Source organism: Pseudochaenichthys georgianus, chromosome 10, assembly GCF_902827115.2.
Source record: "Pseudochaenichthys georgianus chromosome 10, fPseGeo1.2, whole genome shotgun sequence".
Taxonomy (NCBI): domain Eukaryota; kingdom Metazoa; phylum Chordata; class Actinopteri; order Perciformes; family Channichthyidae; genus Pseudochaenichthys; species Pseudochaenichthys georgianus.
This window is the reverse complement of record NC_047512.1, coordinates 19,441,730-19,462,057: the sequence shown is the minus strand read 5'-3', so window position 1 is coordinate 19,462,057 and position 20,328 is coordinate 19,441,730. Positions and strand designations below refer to the sequence as shown.

General features: G+C 41.4%; 1 protein-coding gene across 3 annotated transcripts; it reads right to left on the bottom strand.

Moving 5' to 3' along the window:
• Positions 1 to 5,317: 5,317 nt before the first annotated feature.
• Positions 5,318 to 18,107, bottom strand: clcf1 (cardiotrophin-like cytokine factor 1). 3 transcript variants are annotated; one of them, XM_034093337.1, is made up of 3 exons: positions 17,839 to 18,107; positions 8,262 to 8,416; positions 5,318 to 7,306 (listed from the first exon to the last, which is right to left on the bottom strand). In XM_034093337.1, exons 1-3 carry the CDS (start codon positions 17,855 to 17,857, stop codon positions 6,026 to 6,028), a joined length of 1,455 nt encoding a protein of 484 aa, XP_033949228.1. In that variant the 5' UTR covers positions 17,858 to 18,107; the 3' UTR covers positions 5,318 to 6,025. The 3 variants fall into 3 exon arrangements, with proteins under 3 accessions (XP_033949228.1, XP_033949227.1, XP_033949229.1); XM_034093336.1 differs by lacking the exon at positions 17,839 to 18,107 and adding an exon at positions 11,545 to 11,613; XM_034093338.1 differs by lacking the exon at positions 17,839 to 18,107 and adding an exon at positions 11,355 to 11,448.
• Between the last annotated feature and the right edge of the window lie 2,221 nt (positions 18,108 to 20,328).

Sequence of the window (20,328 nt, the reverse complement as noted above, 5' to 3'; positions counted from 1 at the left end):
GAACGCCCGGCCCCTTTTTCTCCCTAATTGCTTTTGAAAACATGTCAGGGAGCTGAGTAACATGGGGAATGACAGCTCCCGGTGTTTTCCTAAGGGAATAAGTCAACATGATGAGACAGTGACATGAAAGAGCTCACACACCTCTGCGGTTTTGCTCACTCACACGGACGACCGATTGATTAACTCATAAATCAAACTCATCCCAGGCCCCGGGCCATGGAGTGCCTCCCCACCAACCCCCAAAATAATAAAACAACGCTGAGAAGCTGCAGCCCAACCCTGCACCCTCCAGCTAAGTAAGTGGAGGCGGGATGTTTCAGCTCATGGCAGAAACCCAGCAGCAGGGAGAGGCCAGGTGGGGCAGGTAAAGTGGGCGCTATGGAGTAAAAAAAAAGGGTGGGTCATGGAAACGACAGCAATAGGATTAGTATGTGTTATTATAAAGACAGGGAGGGATAGAGAAAGAAAACATAGAGGGGCTTGAAGAGGGATACAAATGTGTTAAAAAGACAAAAGAGAATATCTGAATCAAACGTTGTGTAGTGCTGCCAAAACCGAGAAAAACACAGAGAGACAGATATGGAGAGAAAGAGGGAGAGAAAGCATAGAGGAATGCAGTAAATCCCTAAGAGACTGAACAATCCTCTGGAGAAAGAAAAGAGGAATTTTTATGTGCTGCAGGTGAGCAGAACAGAGAGGGAGGGAGGGGAGAGGGAAGAGGAGACGATGGAAAAAGGCAGAGGGAACACGGGGGTGGCCGAGGGAATTTGAGGAAAGCGTGAAAGGGTTTGATTGTAGCAGAGAAAAGGGGACACATGGGGAGAAAATGAAGCAAAAGTGACACAAAATGGCTACTCGTGCAGTTTGAGACAGGATGGACACGGCGAAGGAAGTCAGAGAGACATATGGGAAAAAGATTGGGAGACAGAGTGTGACCGAACACATGATAAATAGGAGAGTGTAGTGAGAGACAGACAGAGAGGAAGAGGAGGTCCATAATGACCCGACGAGAGCATCTGCCGATCTTAAAGGCATACACAGGTTTTTGGGAGATTGGTCAGCCATTAGATCGCACACACACAAATCCTCACATGACACATATATAATGTTAAATATTATAGAAAGATAACGTTTCATAGTTTTAGGAAAATATTTTTACGGCGGACGTTACTGCATTGAAACAAGGCAACACTCATGTCACTTTGACAGATTTGTAACTTTATTTGGTATAGATATTTTCTTGAGTTACTTGAACACAGAACAACAGCAAGAGGAAGTGTTAACAGGTGTTTTACACCTCACATCATGTACAAGCATAACTGCTTTTAGCAACCTATTTAAGGTTTCCTTTAAGGGATATATTCAGTGTTCAGTGTTAGTTTAAAGTGTCTTGCGTAAAGCTTAACGACAGTATTTACATTATGGTCATCATTCTTAATTATATATATTTAAAAAGATTTCCCTTCAGGAAAGAAGCCATTCTGTGGCATGAATCAGAGCTGTAACCAATTTAAAATATGTAATTGCTGCAATCAAAAAAATAAAACTCTTTGACACAGTTGCTGAATTCATCCAAAATGGACTCAGTGAACTGCTGCTCAATTCAGTTCAGTCACTTTATTATTCCAGATGGAAAAATTGCATCCAGGTGAACAACATTCAAAATGGTTTTATGAGCGAGTCCAAACATATAAGAGATCTGAAGATGTGATACAGTGGGTGAAGACACAGGCTCACCATTGCTATAGAGCTGGAGCATCCCAATAGGCCTGTGTTTATACATGTATAAACACAGTTAAATTGGACACAAAATGTGTATACGACCACCATTTTGATTGTTTTCCAGGAAATACAAACTCTAAAACATTTTAAGAACAATTACTATTTGTCATTACTACGATTGGCTACAACCATCACAATACACATCTATCAGATCCAAAAAGGTGCTCTCTGAAAGGAAATAAAAGTTTTTCAACAAGTTGGAGGTCGAAGGTCTTATAATCTGTTGGCGCCTTGCTAGATGGCAGCTTTTCGTCCTTTTTACCACTTTATTCTATTATTTGTGCATTTCCTTTCGCAATTGTTCATTTTCTTTTCCACTTTTTAAAGTATTTTAAGTATTTGTATTTTCTGAACACACATCTGCTTCTGTAACGAAATCATTTCCCAAATTGGGATCAAAAAAGTATCTATCTATCATCACGGCTTGCCAGTCGAACATAGCTCTTTCTGTCAGCAGCTGCCTGATAAATCGAATAAGCCAATAATGTTGATGCTTGTCACTCACAGTATCAGTTATATCAAAGACGTAGCCGTCTGACTCATTCAAACAGGGCTCAGCAATCCTGTTACGTATTAGTTACAGCAATTTGTCTCTGCTTCGCTGGAAGAGAGAGAGACAGAGAGAGACGCTGAGTGATGGCTGTTACGCATGACGAGCCTAATTCCAACAAACTTCTGACACATAGAGATAATGATTCACACACGTGCTGCACTTGCGAGCCCACACTCGGGCAAACAATATACACACACACACACATCACAAACACACACAGACCATACAAAGCTTCCTTTGTTGACTACTCGCGGACCCTCAGTCTTTGCTTACTGAATGTAAAAAACATACAGCATCTTGTGTATGTGTGTCAGCGTTAACCCTTTCCCCCACTTAGTGAGAGTGTGTGTGATGTGTGATGTGTGATGTGTCAGTGTTGACTACATCGACATCCCATAAAGGTCACATCCTGCTCAGCTCATGCTGTGTTTTAAGGGGTGCACTTGTTTGTCAGCATATGGTCCACATGTGTGTGTGTGTGTGTGTGTGTGTGTGTGTGTGTGTGTGTGTGTGTGTGTGTGTGTGTGTGTGTGTGTGTGTGTGTGTGTGTGTGTGTGTGTGTGTGTGTGTGTGTGTGTGTGTGTGTGTGTGTGTGTGTGTGTGTGTGTGTGTGTGTGTGTGTGTGTGTGTGTGTGTGTGTGTGTGTGTGTGTGTGTGTGTGTGTGTTTCATGGCGGGTGTGTGTCGTTGTGTGCAGGTGTCGGAGGTAATGGAGGAGATATTCTCATTGATCCTTTAATATCTGGCCTGGGGCAAGAAGGGGAGCCAGGGAGCTGCAGAGTATGTGGGAAAAAAGTGTATTCGGGAGCAATAAAACCAAAATAAAAAAAGAATGAAAAATGATAACGGGTAAAGAAGCACAACAAAGAGTATGACACAAGAGTACAAATTATAAGAGTGAAAGGTGGTGACAAAGAGTGAAGACACAACAAGAGAGCCGGTGGTCGGGGGGATTATGATGGGCTGTGTTTGTACCTGTGCTTGTTTCATGTATGTCCCTCACTGTCACAGGTCAGAGGGATGTTTTTTGGGGGAAGAGGATCTTCGTGAGATAGCGTGATGAGAAAAGAAAGCTAAGTAGGAGGAGGGTTGATGCAGTGGGAGGTGGGAAGACAGAGATAAAAGGAAAAATGAGAGATCGTAAATTTTCACCAGGGCAGACAAATAAAAACTCTCATACCCCGCCTCTCTCGCTCTATTTTTTTGTCACGAATGTGAGCTGGCCTTTGTTTTCCGCCCCAACCCCAAACTCCTCTCCCCTTGTGCCAATCACCCGAAACCATCCCCATAAAACTGAAACCATTGCAAACAAAAATCCCATAAGTATTTCTTTTTTTTCCCTCCTCCCAATGGGCTCCCCAATGACCAATAACACTGCGCTCTGTACAAAAGCTATATTTATTCTCTCTTCAGTTACAATACAGTATATTCACAGTGGAGAAAAATAAATAAACATCTTTTTCAATAAATATTATAAAGATATAACCTTTAGCCACATCATCTAAGGCACATTGTAAAGACAGAACAATATATTGTTTCTGAAAAACAAATTGAACAAGTTGTAATTAGCCAACGGAAAAAGTATCCGGTTTCATATTTTAAAAAGGAACAAAAAATACACATCTATCTAATGCTTGGTATTTAGAGTGTGGATTTACTTGTGGAGGACAAGTTTGACACTTTTGCTTTATTTCTGAGAATCAGAAAATAAGATCAATACCACTTTAATAATAATTATAATTTATATATATTCCGTACACAAACATAAATGCAAAAAATACATTTTGTTTAGGACATCTCATGCCACCTGCCCACCGCAAGTGTAAATGACCACATATTCAAAAGTGTCATGGTTGTATGTGGCCGACGTTAATTTTACATGACTTTTGTGTGCTTTACATTTCGTTGACATTATGTGGTAAATAATTATCTTTAGAGGTGCCGGTAGGTGGATTCAGCCTCCTTTGGAATGATCTGAGCTAGCAGTTTCCCTCTGTTTCCAGCCTTTGGGCTAAGCTAAGCTAACGTTCTCCTGGCTCTTCGTTTTAAGAGAGTGATCTCTATCTGTTCTCAGAAATAAAGCAAATGAGTGTATTTCCCAATGTATGTCAAACTATTTCCTTATACACTGAACACAGCAAGTGTTATTTTCTTAGTGAAATGTAATCTATTCTATAAGACTTTAAGACTGTATTAAATATGTGTTGCTATGGACTGAATTCAATAAAAAAGTGTACAAATAAGTGAGCACTTAATCAGAAGCAGCATAAAAGTGAATGGTTTGTTAAGGCACAAAATACAAAAGTAAGTGCGTGTGTGTGTGTGTGTGTGTGTGTGTGTGTGTGTGTGTGTGTGTGTGTGTGTGTGTGTGTGTGTGTGTGTGTGTGTGTGTGTGTGTGTGTGTGTGTGTGTGTGTGTGTGTGTGTGTGTGTGTGTGTGTGTGTGTGTGTGTGTGTGTGTGTGTGTGTATTGCTGTTGTACAGTTACTGTAACTGACCAGCTGACATCAGATTACTCAGCAATACTCCTCAGTCAGCTTTTTCCAGAGCTCATCCCCTGCCTGACTCACGTCTCATCCCGTCTTCCTCTCTTTGTCTTGCCCATTTGTCTCCTCCTCTTCATCGCTCTGGTCATTTCCTCCTCTCCCTTTGTCTTTTACCCACTCAGAAAAGTTCTTCCTTTCGAGAAAATGAATGTTTGCTGATTCATACATCTGGTGGTCACCCAATCCGGTTTCCCTCAATGCACTATTTGTCTCTCTGCCCGTCACCCGGTGTATCTGTGTGTGTGTGTGTGTGTGTGTGTGTGTGTGTGTGTGTGTGTGTGTGTGTGTGTGTGTGTGTGTGTGTGTGTGTGTGTGTGTGTGTGTGTGTGTGTGTGTGTGTGTGTGTGTGTGTGTGTGTGTGTGTGTGTGTGTGTGTGTGTGTGTGTGTGTGTGTGTGTGTGTGTGTGTGTGTGTGTGTGTGTGTGTGTGTGTGTGTGTGTATCCACCTACAGTGGTATTTCTGTTGAGCTGTTTCTGTCCGGTAACTCAGCTCAGTCTCAGTGTGTCTCGCTCAATGAGCTGTTGTACATCAAGCGGGTGACAGTGCTGGTAATGTGTTGGCTTTGTGTGTGTTATATTCCATTAGCGCCTCTGGAGACCTGCCAAATAGTGCTTCATTGACTTATTCCAGTACAGTATGAATGAATGTGTTAACCATGAATGTGTTTATGTGCTTTTGCCTGTTAAAGGAACGCTTCAGCCTCAAAATGATTTTTTGAATGTCAGTTACTTATCCCGTGTGCATGCCTCTACACTGAACATAGAATCCAAAAATGGTGTCAAAGTCTCAGAGAACTTGTGCTGAATACATTTCCAGTTTTAGTTGGATACAAGAAAATGTGATTAAACTGTATGAGTTTTGTGAGAGTTTGTAAATGAATGGTTTGATATAGTTGTGCTGTTGTTAAACACAGTCCCGGTTTAATTCAATTCATCAAGAGTTTTCCATTTTTTTTAGATTCTGCTTCCAGCATAAAGGCATGCAAGAAGAACTAGGTTTTCTTCAAGTATTTAAGGTACCACGGGGTAAGTTATTAATTACAAATGGTCATTGGAGTAGTCCTTTAAAGCTCTCGATGTGGATCCACTCAGATGTTGGGCAAACAACAGATTTCTTAATGTACTGCACTTCTGTGTCTCATTGTCTCAGCCTCTGAGTCTCTTCTTGAGGCGGTTAAAGTCCTTCGCCGACCGCCACAACCAACTCTGCAGCTCTCTCAATATCCAAAACCCCTCCACCTTCCTGGCAAAGTCGTTCATCGTTGGTCGCACCGACAAGAGGGAAGCGGAGGCGGAGGAGGTGGAGGAAAGGAGCGGGGTCAGAGGAGGCGAGAGGAGGGAGGTGCCCCTTTGTAATGAGAGAGGGACAGGCTGGGAGAGGAGGGTGTGCTCCTCACCCGCTCCGAACTGGTAGAGCAAGGAGAGGGTGGACAGGGGAGGTTGGAGGGAGGGGGAGAGGAGAGAGCGAAGAGGCCGACGCTGATGATGGATAGTGGAGGAGTACGAGATAGCCTCCATGTTTGTTTGCTTCTCCTCCTCCGCCGTTGCTCCTCTGCTTCTCTCTACAATAAAGCCATCCTCCTTCCTGAGTGTGTCCATGTGAGGAGAGTTCATGTTGTAGCTGTATTGATGGTCTGTGTTTTCTGTGCCAGGCGACTCTTCCCCCCTGGGTTCAGACTTCCAGTCCTCTCCATCCTCATTGACACTCAGCAACCTTCTCGTCCCCCATCTCTCCTCACCTCCGTCCCGCTCCACCTCGTCCACTTCCTCACTGTCGATCCTTTTCCCGTTCTCCGGCTCTTCCCTCCTCCCTCTCCTTCCTCTTCCTCTTCCTCCTCTTCCCCTCTCCCTTGATCCACCACTTCTTCCTCCAGCGGCGGTCGTCTCTGCTCTCCTCCCCTCTTTGCTTCTCCTTTTCCCCACCAGGTCTACGGTGACGCCATCCTCCCTCTCTGCTGTCACCGCTCTTGTCCCGCTTCTTCTCTGGTTGTTACCATGACTAGACTCTGTCCTGGTCCCGACTCTGGCCCTGTAGAGGCTCTGGCTCATCAGTGGAGCAGGTCGGGAGCCCCCCCTCTGAGGGAGCCCCAGCTCTCCAGCGTTACTATCCATGTTTGCAGATGAAGGAGGTAGTGCGTAACCGAGGGTGGTCATCAGTGCGGATATGGAGCCCAGCAGACCATCCAGGCCGGTGCAAAAGTGCAGCAGGGAGGTCTTGAGGGAGGGGCAGAGGGTGGAGCGGGCCAGCTCCCTGACGGCTGACAGCAGCACAGAGTAAGCCCTCTGGTTCTGGGCCAGCCGGGCCTGGTTCTCCAGGCCGTGCCACAGCTCCAGGCGGGTGGCTGCGCTGGGCAGGGTCAGAGCGGTGCTGTTGGGACGGGGGGGGGAGAAGTCCTTCTCGTTGAATGGAGGGCCTAGGTAGGTCAGCTGGACGAGATACACCAAATATCAGAAGAAGGAAGAGAAGTTTTAACAGATGAATGTGACACTTTGTACAACACTTTATACAGCTTCAGTGCTACAGTGGCGTATAACAAACCACGTAACATAACATGGATAAGGCTGTGAACAAGCCAAAGGTCAGGATACTTCATTTTATTTGGAGGTTAAATGAGTGCTGTTTCATTGATACTCTTTCAACAGACAGGGAAAATGTATGTGCACAAAGTCGAGTAAAAAGTGTGAAATTTGAACCAGGAGGTCAACTTGAATTATTATCATAACAAAAATCACTGTTTGGCTTTGATTCTTCTTACAAATTGGTTTGGCTCGGTTACAAATTCACTCTTTTCTTGCTTTCTACCCACCTCTGAGGGGATGATCTCTTTGGATGCTAAATGCTGCTCTGTGTTCCCCAGTTAGTGTCTGACTATACAAATAATGTTCTCTAAATTGAAATTAACTGGGGAACACATATCCACTTTCAAAACTAGGTCTTCACGAAGAATACATGTTTAATATCATTTTAGCTGGAGAGTGCCTTGATTTGTCAGCACTTTAAAAAGGTTTCTCGATCCTGTTGTATTATTACCTGCCCTGCAGCGCTTCCTTCTTCTATTGTAATCTGTCTCTCAGCTTAGTATAGTCAGTTCTTATAGCTTCTTCTCAAAAAACAACTTCCTGCTGCAGTCAAAAACGATACTATGAGAGCGCTGAGAGTCAAGTTGACAGAACTCGTAAGCTCTATAAATTCGACAGAAGATGCCGATTTAGGGGATAACTCTCTGTCGGTTGACCACGAAGGACCTTTCAAATTGTCAAATTGTTTTTACGTTGCCACAGTGATAGTTATTCTTAAACATATTGCTGTTTATAGTTTTTATGATAACGTGTGTTTGCTGTGAGATATCATACCGAAACAGAATCACATAAAAAGACTCACATATATGTCTTTGATTTCTTTGAGCTGGTACTCCAGGTACTTGGTCAGCTCGTAGGTGCTTTCAATCGAACTCCTCTCATTGGCCAGGTTGTGTGAAGAATCAAGGGCCGTCGCCATGGCAGCAGCCAATAGCAGGACAAGCTGGTGTTGATGGACTGTGGAGACATTATAAAGTTAGTTCACACCGACAGTTTGAGGTATTTCTTTAGGGACACACATCATGGGTGTCCAAGTGATAATTAACACACCGCGCCGAGGTATTTGTAATCATAACAATGAGGTGAAATCAATCTCCGACATTATTGTCTCAGACATTTTGTGATTATTTAACTTGGATGCTTGGTTTTTAATGAATCCGATGATGTGAGAGCTCAACAGACTGAAATCACAGCTACAGTTTCCAGTCGCTGCACCTTTACACTGTTTATAGTATTTATTTTTACAATATTCTGGTTTATTTCTTTGTCTCTATGGCGATGGCCTTGTCTGTTTACATATTGCCAGGTCAGAGTCATCTGACACTGCCAATAAAGCTTTTTCCGTTTCCAATCTAATTTTAGAGGTTTCTGGCTGTCGGAGGTTTATTCTGGCTTCAAATAAAACCTCTCTTAATAGCTTCAGACAGGCAGACAAATGGCTCCTATGTTCAATGCACCAGCCGCTTTAACACACACACATACGCACGCACGCACACACACACACACACACACACGTTCATTCCCAACCGACATCCCACAAACAAAGACATGTGGCTTTCTTTACAATCACAAACATTAATGTGTTTGTATCAGTTGTATGTTTGCTGTGGACTTCTTGTTTAGGTTTCAGCGTGTTTGTGTAGGTGTTTTATGTTACTGTGTGAGTGTTTGTGAGAATGTTTGTAGTCTTAATTATATATGTGGATAAAATTCACATCGCTGTGAGTGTATACAATCATTTTGTAGTGTGTGTGTGTGTGTGTGTGTGTGTGTGTGTGTGTGTGTGTGTGTGTGTGTGTGTGTGTGTGTGTGTGTGTGTGTGTGTGTGTGTGTGTGTGTGTGTGTGTGTGTGTGTGTGTGTGTGTGTGTGTGTGTGTGTGTGTGTGTGTGTGTGTGTGTGTGTGTGTGTGTGTGTGTGTGTGTGTTTGTGAGAGAGAGAGAGGGGGGGTGTCACAATGAGAACCTTTTAGTGCCCCTGTCTCTGGTTTCAAACAGAGAAAATTGGAGCTGAAAGGTGGTTTTCAACATTAAGGAACTTCATGTACGTCCACTTCTCTTTGTCCCATGCTTGCTGTCTCTGCACGCTTATGCTTTCAAAGCCTCTCCAGACAAATCTACAGCACTTCGCCCGAGTGCGGCACATATTTCTTTTGTTGTCTCTGCTCTCCGTCATACTTTTCCATCCTCTCTCATCCTCTTGACACACAGACGGTAGGCAGTGATTCATGCTTGCAATTATGGGCAAAGCATGCTGCTGTTTAGCAGGAGTGAATTATGTATTGCACAATGTGTCAACTTTCTATCTGTCTTTCTCTGACTCACCTCGGCATCGCATTGCTCCAACAATGTTATCCCTTTTTCCTCTTAAAACTAATCACACTGCACTTAAACTTGCCTTGCTTTCCCAGCATACCTTTCTCTTTCCCACTTTTCCTCCTTCTCTCAACACTCTTATCTCTTTTCTGCCTCGGGTCAAAATAACAGCAGCCAATTAACCCCGATTAGCTCTCCTTCTCCCCTTCTGTTGCTTTTTTCTTTCATCTATCCATCATGACAGGCCCCACAGGATGGTTTAAACACTACAAAACATTACCCTCACATGTTTTCTGTGGTTTTAAGAAAACAAGTTCTGACCTAAAACAGTCAACACCTTTTTTCCTCTGACTCAACCACTTACGTATTGGTATGCACTCCCCAACAAGGGTTGGGTAGAAACCTAACGATGTTATCATATACTCCTTACAAATTGCAGTTGTAAATCAAAATGTCTTTTTAAACTAGCCTCACAAGCTCCGGCTTGCCGAAAAAGTTGTTCAAATGAATTAGCTTGAGTTTTAGAGACAGACTGAGTGACAGATTGGGAAACTGTTTGAAATGTAAACTGGATTAAAACTGCTTGTCATCAGAGTGATAGAAAACAACCTAACAAACAACTGCTTATTTGAAAGGGAAAAGGTCATTCTACAGAAAAGGTGGAAGTGCTGTCACTTACTTTTGCAGACACCAAAATACATGACGTTGACCTAATACTCACATGCATTATATATGTTGAATAAATAGAGATTGTCTTTGCAATGGTACTAAATAAAAAATGGTTTTATACGTTAATTGCAATTTATTTAAAATGCCAAGTTCAAGGAACTGCCTTGTCACTTCATACATGGAAGTGGAGCCTATAGTTTTAATTTAAAAGATTTTTTTTTCAATAAATAAATCTAATTTATATTTACATAACATTACAAGCATTAAATATAACACTGAAATGGTAAAAAAAAAAACGCAAATTATTATTAATAATATCAAATAAATGTCAGTCACCCAAAATTACGTCATTGGTGTTACTGCTACACAAAACGCTTTTATTTTGAAATAATGTACTGTCTCTGAAGTGCCTCCTGTAGCAAGAGATCATTTGAGGCAGTGCAGTGTACAAAGCCATAAGGAAAGTCAGATACTTCTTACTTTGTTTGTTAAAGGTGTCATTTTATCTTCAAATATTACGTGCGTCTTTCAAGTCTGTCATTAGTGTTACTCATTGCATAGCCCTAGGGGTGAACATTTGAATGGGAAAATGTATTGTATTGAAGAGTTAAACGATTTTGATATTGACGGAAGCCACATTTGGTCTGACACATTGCAGCCATTTTGTTAAAATGGTAGTGTTTTCTCCAAATTGTCACTGGTGTTACTCTTCTTCCTGATAACACGTAACACCAGTGACATTCCTATACAAATAAGCTTTGTATAAAGTATAAAAACAATACAAAAAATAAAAATACTTTAAGCTCTACTTGTTGTGGATTCATCAAGTTAAGAGTTAGTTATTGCTATTTAACAGGTTTTAGATTTTTTAGAAGGAATATATTTCAGCAGATTTGTATCACCCAGATTCCACCTTTTCTGGTAACTCTTCCACGGTTGACCCTCGTTGTCGGCTACATCAAAGCTTCTTCCCATTTTCTAAAGCACTGTAGTTGGGTCCAGGCAACTCCCACTTGCTCCCACACACACCTTGAAATCAGTCAACTAGAATAACCCCCGTCAGCCAAGCCTTTCGATCTCATCAACCGCTAAAGCCTCATCACCTGTCAGAAGCAATAAGCATCTCTCAGCGACGCGTGAACATTTGGAGCTCATCAAGCCACGGGCACCTCCCACCGTACATCCTCCATTAGCATCAAAACACTACGAAATCAACATGACATTGCTGAGTAAACAACCCTGAAGGAAAAGGACACACAGCTTGTAAAAAGGGTTGTATTCAGAAGGAATAAACAGGTATTAAGAAAAAATGAGCTTGAGACGGAGGAAGAAAAGTCTCCATGGCAAAACTCTGACGGTTTCAAACCGTTTTTCTTTTGTCTGCACTCCATATGCTCGAAGATGATTGCCAGACAAGAGCCTCTTGTTGTTTTGATTGAGCGCTGACACATCTAAAAGCTTCCTCCGCACAGCCGCTCTCTTCTACACGTAAACTGAGATAACTCAGACCCAGAGTCGTGTTGTTGTTATATAATATTACATTGAGCAACTATACACCAAAGTCGGCGTATAGCTCAACTTCAAGGGAAACCCTGCAGGCTCGGGACTGCGTACCTGGCAGTGGAAGCACACGCCGCAGGGCAGGGTTGCAACCAGAACATTCTCTGTGGGAGGATTGCATTACAGCAACACAGGGGTTCCCTGCAACGGCCGGCCATGACCTGCCCCTGTGCACGCATGTGTGTGTGCATTTCTACATATTAAAGCACGTATTAAGGTTACACATATGCACACACAGGGGAGCTCCATTATTCACAACAGATCATATTTTTATCTATGGTGTGTTCACTGGTGTAAAGTCAGATGTGGCACTCAGGAGTCTGGCTGCCATGTGGAGTGCAGAGCTCAACGCGAGGTTCATCGGGCGCCAGACCTCTGAGCTCATAATATAGGTCGGAAATAAAAATAAGCACAGGGTCAGGGTGCAGAGTTGAATTTGAGGCCGCAAGGTTGTGTTCAGGGGCACAAAGAGCGTCTTAACACACTTGGCATTTGCACTCCAGACGGTGTTTTGGTAAACCAGTGTTTGTGGGTGTAGCGCTACATCCACCCAAGGACTAATATTTCATTTTTCCCAACATGCACCACCACTTGAGGTTTTGAACAAGCACTTCAACTGAATATGGTATTGTGGGAAAACCATGTGCGAGTTAATCTCTCCGGTCTGGTCCAGGAAAAACTTGCTCCTTCATTGCTCCAACCACTTGAAAGAGGTCTTAAACAGAAAAGATGTTTGAAACTGCTCCAAATCAGATGTTTATTTATACAAGTTTTGTTCCAGTGCAATATTGATTTGAATGACTACATTATATTTTAATGCCATATTTTGGGTAAACATATTATAAGACTTTGACAATATTTAAAATGAATCAAGCCGAATTTTGGAAGAAAATGTTGAAACATAATCCAGGGTGGGTTTATAAGAAAAGGAACAACATGCTGCAGGCAACATCCTCCCACTTTTATTTTTTTATTTGACAACATTAGGCATAGAGGAGACTAGTGTATCTAGCCAGGATGCATGCTACGTGCATGTAATTTGTCATGCTGTGAGTGGTTTAAAAATACATTCAAATTCAATTTTAGAGTCTGTAAACACATTTCTATATGTTACATTTCAATGGGCTCAACAAGTCATGGTCTGATCAACCATGGCTGGGTCGCCAGTCATGGTATGATGTTGAAAGACCCGAAACACCCGATGACCCCTGGTTACATCACTGATGATGTGTTTAGGAGCATCAAAAGATGTATTTGATCAAAAACACCTAAATCTGATTTAATCTGATTCATGTGTTTTTTTTCTATCCAGACTTGATGAAATTTGATTACCATTCTGGATTTTAACAGTCTCAATTCAGTTCATACTATGAGTCCATTTTGAGGTTATTGTGATGAAAAACCTTAAGTAGCTCAGGCTGATTAAATAATGGCACTTCAGGGTTTTCAGTGTGTTTTACTGAGCTTATGATTCTACCAACACTGTGTGAATCCACCAAAAGGTCAAGGTTCACTTACGAATTTGAAATGCCGGTCTTCTTCAGCGACTGAACCCACCAAGTGTGGCACCGACACCTGACGACACCTCTAAATGTTTGGTTTAATAAGAAAACTGTGGGAAGCAGTTTCAGATATTTGTATCAAAAATGTGTGTTACTTATTGTAACTTAGCCGTTTCATTGAGTTGGCTACTTTTAGTTTCCTATTAACATTTATGTAACTACATTAAGTCACATTTGTATTACAAATGTGCACCCATCTTCTGACTAATCTTCCATGTGTTTTTGGTGATGCAGCCAACCTGTCAGAGATGGAGCTGGAGGCTTATTGTGGCTTTGTTGACAAAAAAGACTCACACTTGTGCGGCATGCCAGGGGCAACAACTATGCACACGTCATCAGGTCGATGGACGATGGACGGAGATGCACGTTGGGTGAGGGGGGTCTGACTTTCAGGGGTCAGGGTCGGTGTTGTGTGTCTGTGTACAGTTAAAGACCAGATTTATGTGCAGTCTGTACTGGATCAAACGTGCATTCCTTTACTAACTCAACACACACATACACATCCAGATTGTGCACTGGAGATGTGTGTACACACAGACATTATTCTGAATAAATACATATAAACATGCACACATACAAAAATAAAAAATAAACTTTTCCCATCTCTTGTCCCATGAGAATCCTTCCTCTGGAGCTTTTTCATGCTGAATACCAAATTGGTCCCCTTTGGCACGGACACAGATTGGGGTTTGCCAAAAAACATCAATGACCCAAAAACAAAGGCAAAAGAAAACAACTTGAAAAACCCAATAAAATTGTTGTTTATACCCAGAAACTCTTTAAAACTATTCCTAGTCGTAAACTCCCTCTCTTTTCACCTTATAAGTCAATCCATGGCCTTAAAAAAAAAAAGATTTAATATGGGGATTACAGTTGCTTTGAGCTTCTTTTGTTGCCATGTTTGGTTTCAATTTTGTTGTCGCTTCATCTGAGCCCCGCTCTCTAAATCTTTGTGAAACATCAAACCTTCATTTCAAACTCTCCTTCCTTTCTCTCCCTAATTACCGCTCCCCTCTCTTCCTTTCACTAATTGGCTCCATCTCCTTCACTCCCTCCTTCCCCTTTTTCAGACCTCCAGGTTTTAATGTAACCCCACTCCTAATCATCTCCACCTCATGGTTTCCTCTTAAATAACCTCAAAATAAATAAAAAAAACGTGCTAATTAAATAAAGTCTATATTCCGCCACTACTAGAAAGTAAGGAAGCAGAAGGGAAAAGTAACAACGTGATGTAATTAGTTACAGCGCTGACATCTCTGAGATATAACATACAATATATCTAAAATGATTACTCAATTATAACAAATCGAGAGAAAAGGAATGGTATTTCAGATAATGGATTAACGGTTAAGACATTTGAGTATTTGCCGATTTGTTCCTCTATACAAAACAAGTGATTTGTCAATTTTAGACCACTGTAGTGTAGTATGTAGTCAATTACAACCTTTTGATTGCTTTAATTAATTAATATGTATCACCTTTTTTAATGTTGATTTTATTTAGGCGGCTCACTTTTTTAAATTATTTGATTCCATCATAATATTTACTTTTAATTCAGTGGCTACATTATATAATGGTACCATGTGGCAGTGTGTCTTCTATAAACTGTCTGCTGTGAGCTGTTTCCCCTTAAATTAATGAAGTTATCTTCTAATCATTCTTGTCATTATTATGATGATCTGCTTTTTACTTCAACCACATTTAAGCAGTAAGCATTTTACTGTTCACTCTATTATTGAAAGCTTGTCACATTGCATAAGAAAAATATATTAGAATAGATCCATTTACACCAAGAATATATACAAATTAAAAAACAAGCTGACTTGCCACAACATAAAAAACTGTGTGAAGTGAAAATAATCCAGTAATTTAATCAACATGTACAGGCGCAATTTTTCTTGCATGATAAGTTACTTTGAATGTTTTAATATGTTTTAACTGATGATTCAATATACTTTTTCTAAAGTAAAATTTTAACTGAGGGACTTTCAACAGTAGTATCTACGCTTCTTGTCTATTATGGTATTATGGATCTTAATCTGGAGAGTGAGAACAAATATTTGAGGGTCTTGAAGGATAGAGACAGAGGTGAAGGAGGAAGAGAGGATTAGAAATGAAGGAGGGAGAGGGAAAGGAGAAAGAGCGAGAGAGAGTTTTCTGAAGCGAGGGGCCATGTTAATTTGAGAAAAATGTAAACAGCATGTGTAACTGTTCAAAGCGTGACCGTCTCATTTTATATCATTCCCCCCTACTCTCCTCTCTCTCTTCCCCTCTGGGTGCTGCTAACTTCTGTCAATCGGGAATCTGCACCGCATTAACCCCTCTACCGCCAGTTCCTCTCTCTTTCTCTCTTATTTACTTTTATCAGGCTCTCTCTTTACTCCCCAACAGACACAACCTCCCCCCAACTCCTCCACAAATCCTCTTGACATCCATATATATACCGTGAAGAATTGAGGATGGGGCTGAGCGAATCAAAAGATGTGAAAGGTTCACTTTCTCCTCTCTTCTCCACTTCCCCGTCTCTCCCTCTCTCTTCTCTTCCTTTGTTTTTTCCTATTGCTGGGTGTGTTTAAGCTCACTGGTCCAACACACACTGACGCTTTTATCTGAAACACACTGACACTAATTCAACCCTCCCAGCAATAATAAGCCTTGACTTTGTGTGTGTGTGTGTGTGTGTGTGTGTGTGTGTGTGTGTGTGTGTGTGTGTGTGTGTGTGTGTGTGTGTGTGTGTGTGTGTGTGTGTGTGTGTGTGTGTGTGTGTGTGTGTGTGTGTGTGTGTGTGTGTGTGTGTGTGTGTGTGTGTGTGTGTGTGTGTGTGTGTGTGTGTGTGTGTGTGTGTGTGTGTGTGTGTGTGTGTGTGTGTGTGTGTGTGTGTGAGGTTTCTTTGTATTGATTTGCTCTGAGTATCAGATGGAGCAACAGTTTTTTCTGCACTCAGCTCTCCTCTTCTCTTCTGTCTAGGTGGTCACATGTGTGTGAACCCCCCGGCGAACCGTCAGCAAATTTGAACTCACGGCGTGACCACCTAGAGGGGATAATGAGGGTGAGGGTGAGAGGGTGGCAGGAGTGGATAGAGGAAGAGGAAGAGAGAGAGGAATTACTGGGGATCTTTGGTTCAGCGCATCATTTCATCACACAGCCATCTTTCTGTCGCCTTCTTTTCCTTCTTTTTATAGACAAGGAGCAGCAGCCGCACCAGTCTTAGGGGGAACAATGTGTGTGTGTGTGTGTGTGTGTGTGTGTGTGTGTGTGTGTGTGTGTGTGTGTGTGTGTGTGTGTGTGTGTGTGTGTGTGTGTGTGTGTGTGTGTGTGTGTGTGTGTGTGTGTGTGTGTGTGTGTGTGTGTGTGTGTGTGTGTGTGTGTGTGTGTGTGTGTGTGTGTGTGTGTGTGTGTGTGTGTGTGTGTGTGTGTGTGTGTGTGTGTGTGTGTGTGTGTGTGTGTGTAAGCCCTCACACCCTGACTAACGTGAATCATGTACTTTCTCATATCGGTGACAGCTAACTAGACAGGGGCTTTAGCTGTCTCTGACCCCCTCAACCCTGCCATTTTTTACTGTGAAAAAGAGAGCCCCCCTTTTCTTTTACACACACACACACACACACACGCACACGCACGCACACACACACACACACACACACACACACACACACACACAAACACACTTTAAACTCACTCTCTGTTGGGGTCTGGTAACCCAACAGTCCTCTGCATTGACATTATTTGAAAATATATATATTTTTAAATCTCTTAAACGATTACAAAGTTTGCCTTTGTGTTAGACAAGTCTGCTTGATGTGTAATAGTTTGTTGTCTATTATTTCTTTAAAAACGTTTGAGGCTTGTCAATGAGCAACAAAACCCACTGTTTCTTCATCATACATCTTAAAGACATGATTTACAACCACGTTAACAAATAATTTTGGTTGTTAACGTATACGTTTTAAGTTCTTTCTTTCCAGAACTTTTTTTAAATGTGTAATTAAATTACAAAGATTACCCTACAAAATTAAACCACAAGAAAGAATCATATCTATTGCAATTTTTGCAAAAACAGCACGGCTTGACCAAAAGGTTCACATTTTTCAATACTAATTGGATTTGAAAGAGAATGCTTCCAATTATGAACGACAAGACAATTGCAACTGAATCAACTCCCAATAAGAGATTATAATTCGAGAAGGAAAGATGACCATGAAAGTATAGTCCATAGGTCCGGCTACGTCTTTATGTTTGTTTTTCAAAAGTTAAATATGATGTTTGGCTACTTACCTCCGCAAAATATTTTCATTTTCTCCCAATTCCGGAATTCCGTTCACTTTGCTCCCACAAGTGTATCCACTGGTGAATTTAAAGGCTGAAATAAACCGATAATAATATCCTCTTGTGGAAAACTTCGCCCCTAAAAACTTTTCATAAATCACTCTCCTCTCTCTGGACAAAAAATGATGAAAATGCAGGTGATGTCGATGTAATCCTATAAATGAAAGTATCGATTAGAAATGATGGAGGTTGAATATTGACGCTCCGCTGGCTGGGTGTGTGTGGTCTATGTGACAGACTGAATGACGGCGGAGCCTTTTTGTAGCTACCTCCTCCTTCTTTTTTTACCCCTTTTCCTCCCCTCCTTCCCATCCCTGTCTCTCCTTGTGTCGGTATCCTCCTCCCCGGTGCTGCGCGTGATTCACCGGGTTGACGCATCACAGCTCAGGCGGACGGAGCGGCTGAACCTCGGGACTTGTCACCGCTCATATCGCTCCTCGTCCTATTGAACACGGATTGACCGCGGCCCTTTGATCTTAATCTGCTTCCCCGTAATACAGTGGATCAAGTCAGGAGGACCGGGCACCCCTAACACTCTCAAATCACCCAGGAAACAAGGAATTACTTTCCTCTCAAATGCATTTATATGTATCAGCATGTTCCTATATAATTTGTCTGTGTTTATTATTCTTATCTATTTGTATTTGGTAATTTAGTTTTTATGGTTTTTGGTTAGTGTGGGTTAGGTTTTTGGGTTGTAATTGTTCTGTATAATACATTAACTCTCTCAGTTCGCCTATGTATTGATGAATTTAAATACTTTATGTTTATTTTCTGGCCCCCTATTCTCAAGCGTTTTACAGTTTATTGGGGTGTCCCATTGCACATGCCTCCATTATATTTTATGATTGTTGTATATTTAAACTTGTGAATAAATAAATGAAATAATAAGTGCACAGGTTCTCTCTGGGCTTGTGTTTTCTAGCCTTATTTTTAATATATACAATTGTTTGTAACTTTCCACTGGCTTGTACTTAATTGTTCGTGCCTTTCTTTGAATTGGTTTTACAAACCAGTTAACAATTTAAAGACATTCTTTTTACCACGCCTTCACGCAAAAAAGGCCCAACGTAATCTTTAAATAATTTATATTCATATAAATGTACACTTTCGAATACCATGGAACTCTGTATGACGAAAAAATCACGGTTAAAAAGCGAGGTAAGATTTCATTGAGCAGCCTATGATGTGAATAGTTGTCGACAGGAATATAAGGACATGGGGCCTGTAAATGTAGAGGCCTCCCATTAACTGCGAATCTGCGATACAATCAATGGAGCATAACACACTGAGTAAGGATAATAAGGAAATATTTCGTCAGTTTTCTCTGGCTGATACACAGAGGGATCGGGAAGAGGGTTTGCCAGCTCCACTGCATTTCTTTGTTCTCCCTTCATTCCTCCGGTTTTAGTTGTTGGATTACGGTGATCTTCGTCTCTCACCTCCAGCTGTCACTCAGCATACCAGCAGCAGCCCAAAGCGTGTCGCGCGCATGTGTGTGAGTGTGCACGAGGGGGACATTCAGGTGGAAGTATCACTGCTGATTGTCAATTGGACCTCGATCCACCTTAAATACTTTCTTAAATTTAACTAGATTTCACCTAACATTCTTTTAATGGGTCTTAATTAATTCTTAGCTTTTTTAAAGTTTAAACTCTTATTTTGTCGTATAAACCTCTTTATTGTTATTGTTTTGCCTCTTATTTGTGTCTTTGTGATGCTGGCTAGACCTACATTTCCCCTCTCAAGATTAAATAATACTTTTATCTTATCTTGTTTTGAATGCTAAATACATTACATCCTTATGTAGTATACTAAGGCACTGTTTATTTGTATTTTTGTGTTTTTACTTTACGTCACATTTTCTTAAATCCATAAAATCAATGCAATATAGGGGTGTATAGGGGGCAAACTGTTTAATGTGTCCAAAGGTTCAGTACACAAACAGGTACATCTATCTGTATAATATTTTGAGTTTGATTTGATCAGGGCTTTCTCACAGTCACATCTGGTCTGCTATGTATCATTCAGCTGCAACATGTCAACAGTTTTGCCTATTTCAACGTGTTTTATGTAATATTCTCCTTCACTAGTATTTTTAAGCAAGTATTCCAACTGTACTGATGTATATTCTGTGCTAAATACTGTTTTATATTACAACTTCGACGTTAGAATAAAATACTTTAGAATACTCGATTTCTCTGGATGAGTTGTGCGCCACCCAGTGGTGGTGGGTGTTCACTGCAGTCAGCTCTACCATGTACATACTCTGCAACAACTTCAAACAGGAGTTGTCATGATTATCTCGATAACTCATGCAACGTTTATACACTAACAGTGTAAATGAAATCAAGTCTTATTGTTTTTTCCCCTCAATTATGTCTTTAACACTAAAAAATACATATTTTCGCCTAACCGGAAGAACATACATACAGCTCA

Bases quoted from the DNA above. Each gene is read 5' to 3' on its own strand.
- clcf1 (XM_034093336.1), bottom strand. From the start codon at position 11,596: ATGAGCTCCAAATGTTCACGCGTCGCTGAGAGATGCTTATTGCTTCTG. The intron at 8,417-11,544 runs GTGATGAGGCTT...ATGTCTCCACAG, and splicing joins ATGCTTATTGCTTCTGACAG to TCCATCAACACCAGCTTGTC. The intron at 7,307-8,261 runs GTGAGTCTTTTT...TATCTCGTCCAG, and splicing joins AAGAAATCAAAGACATATAT to CTGACCTACCTAGGCCCTCC.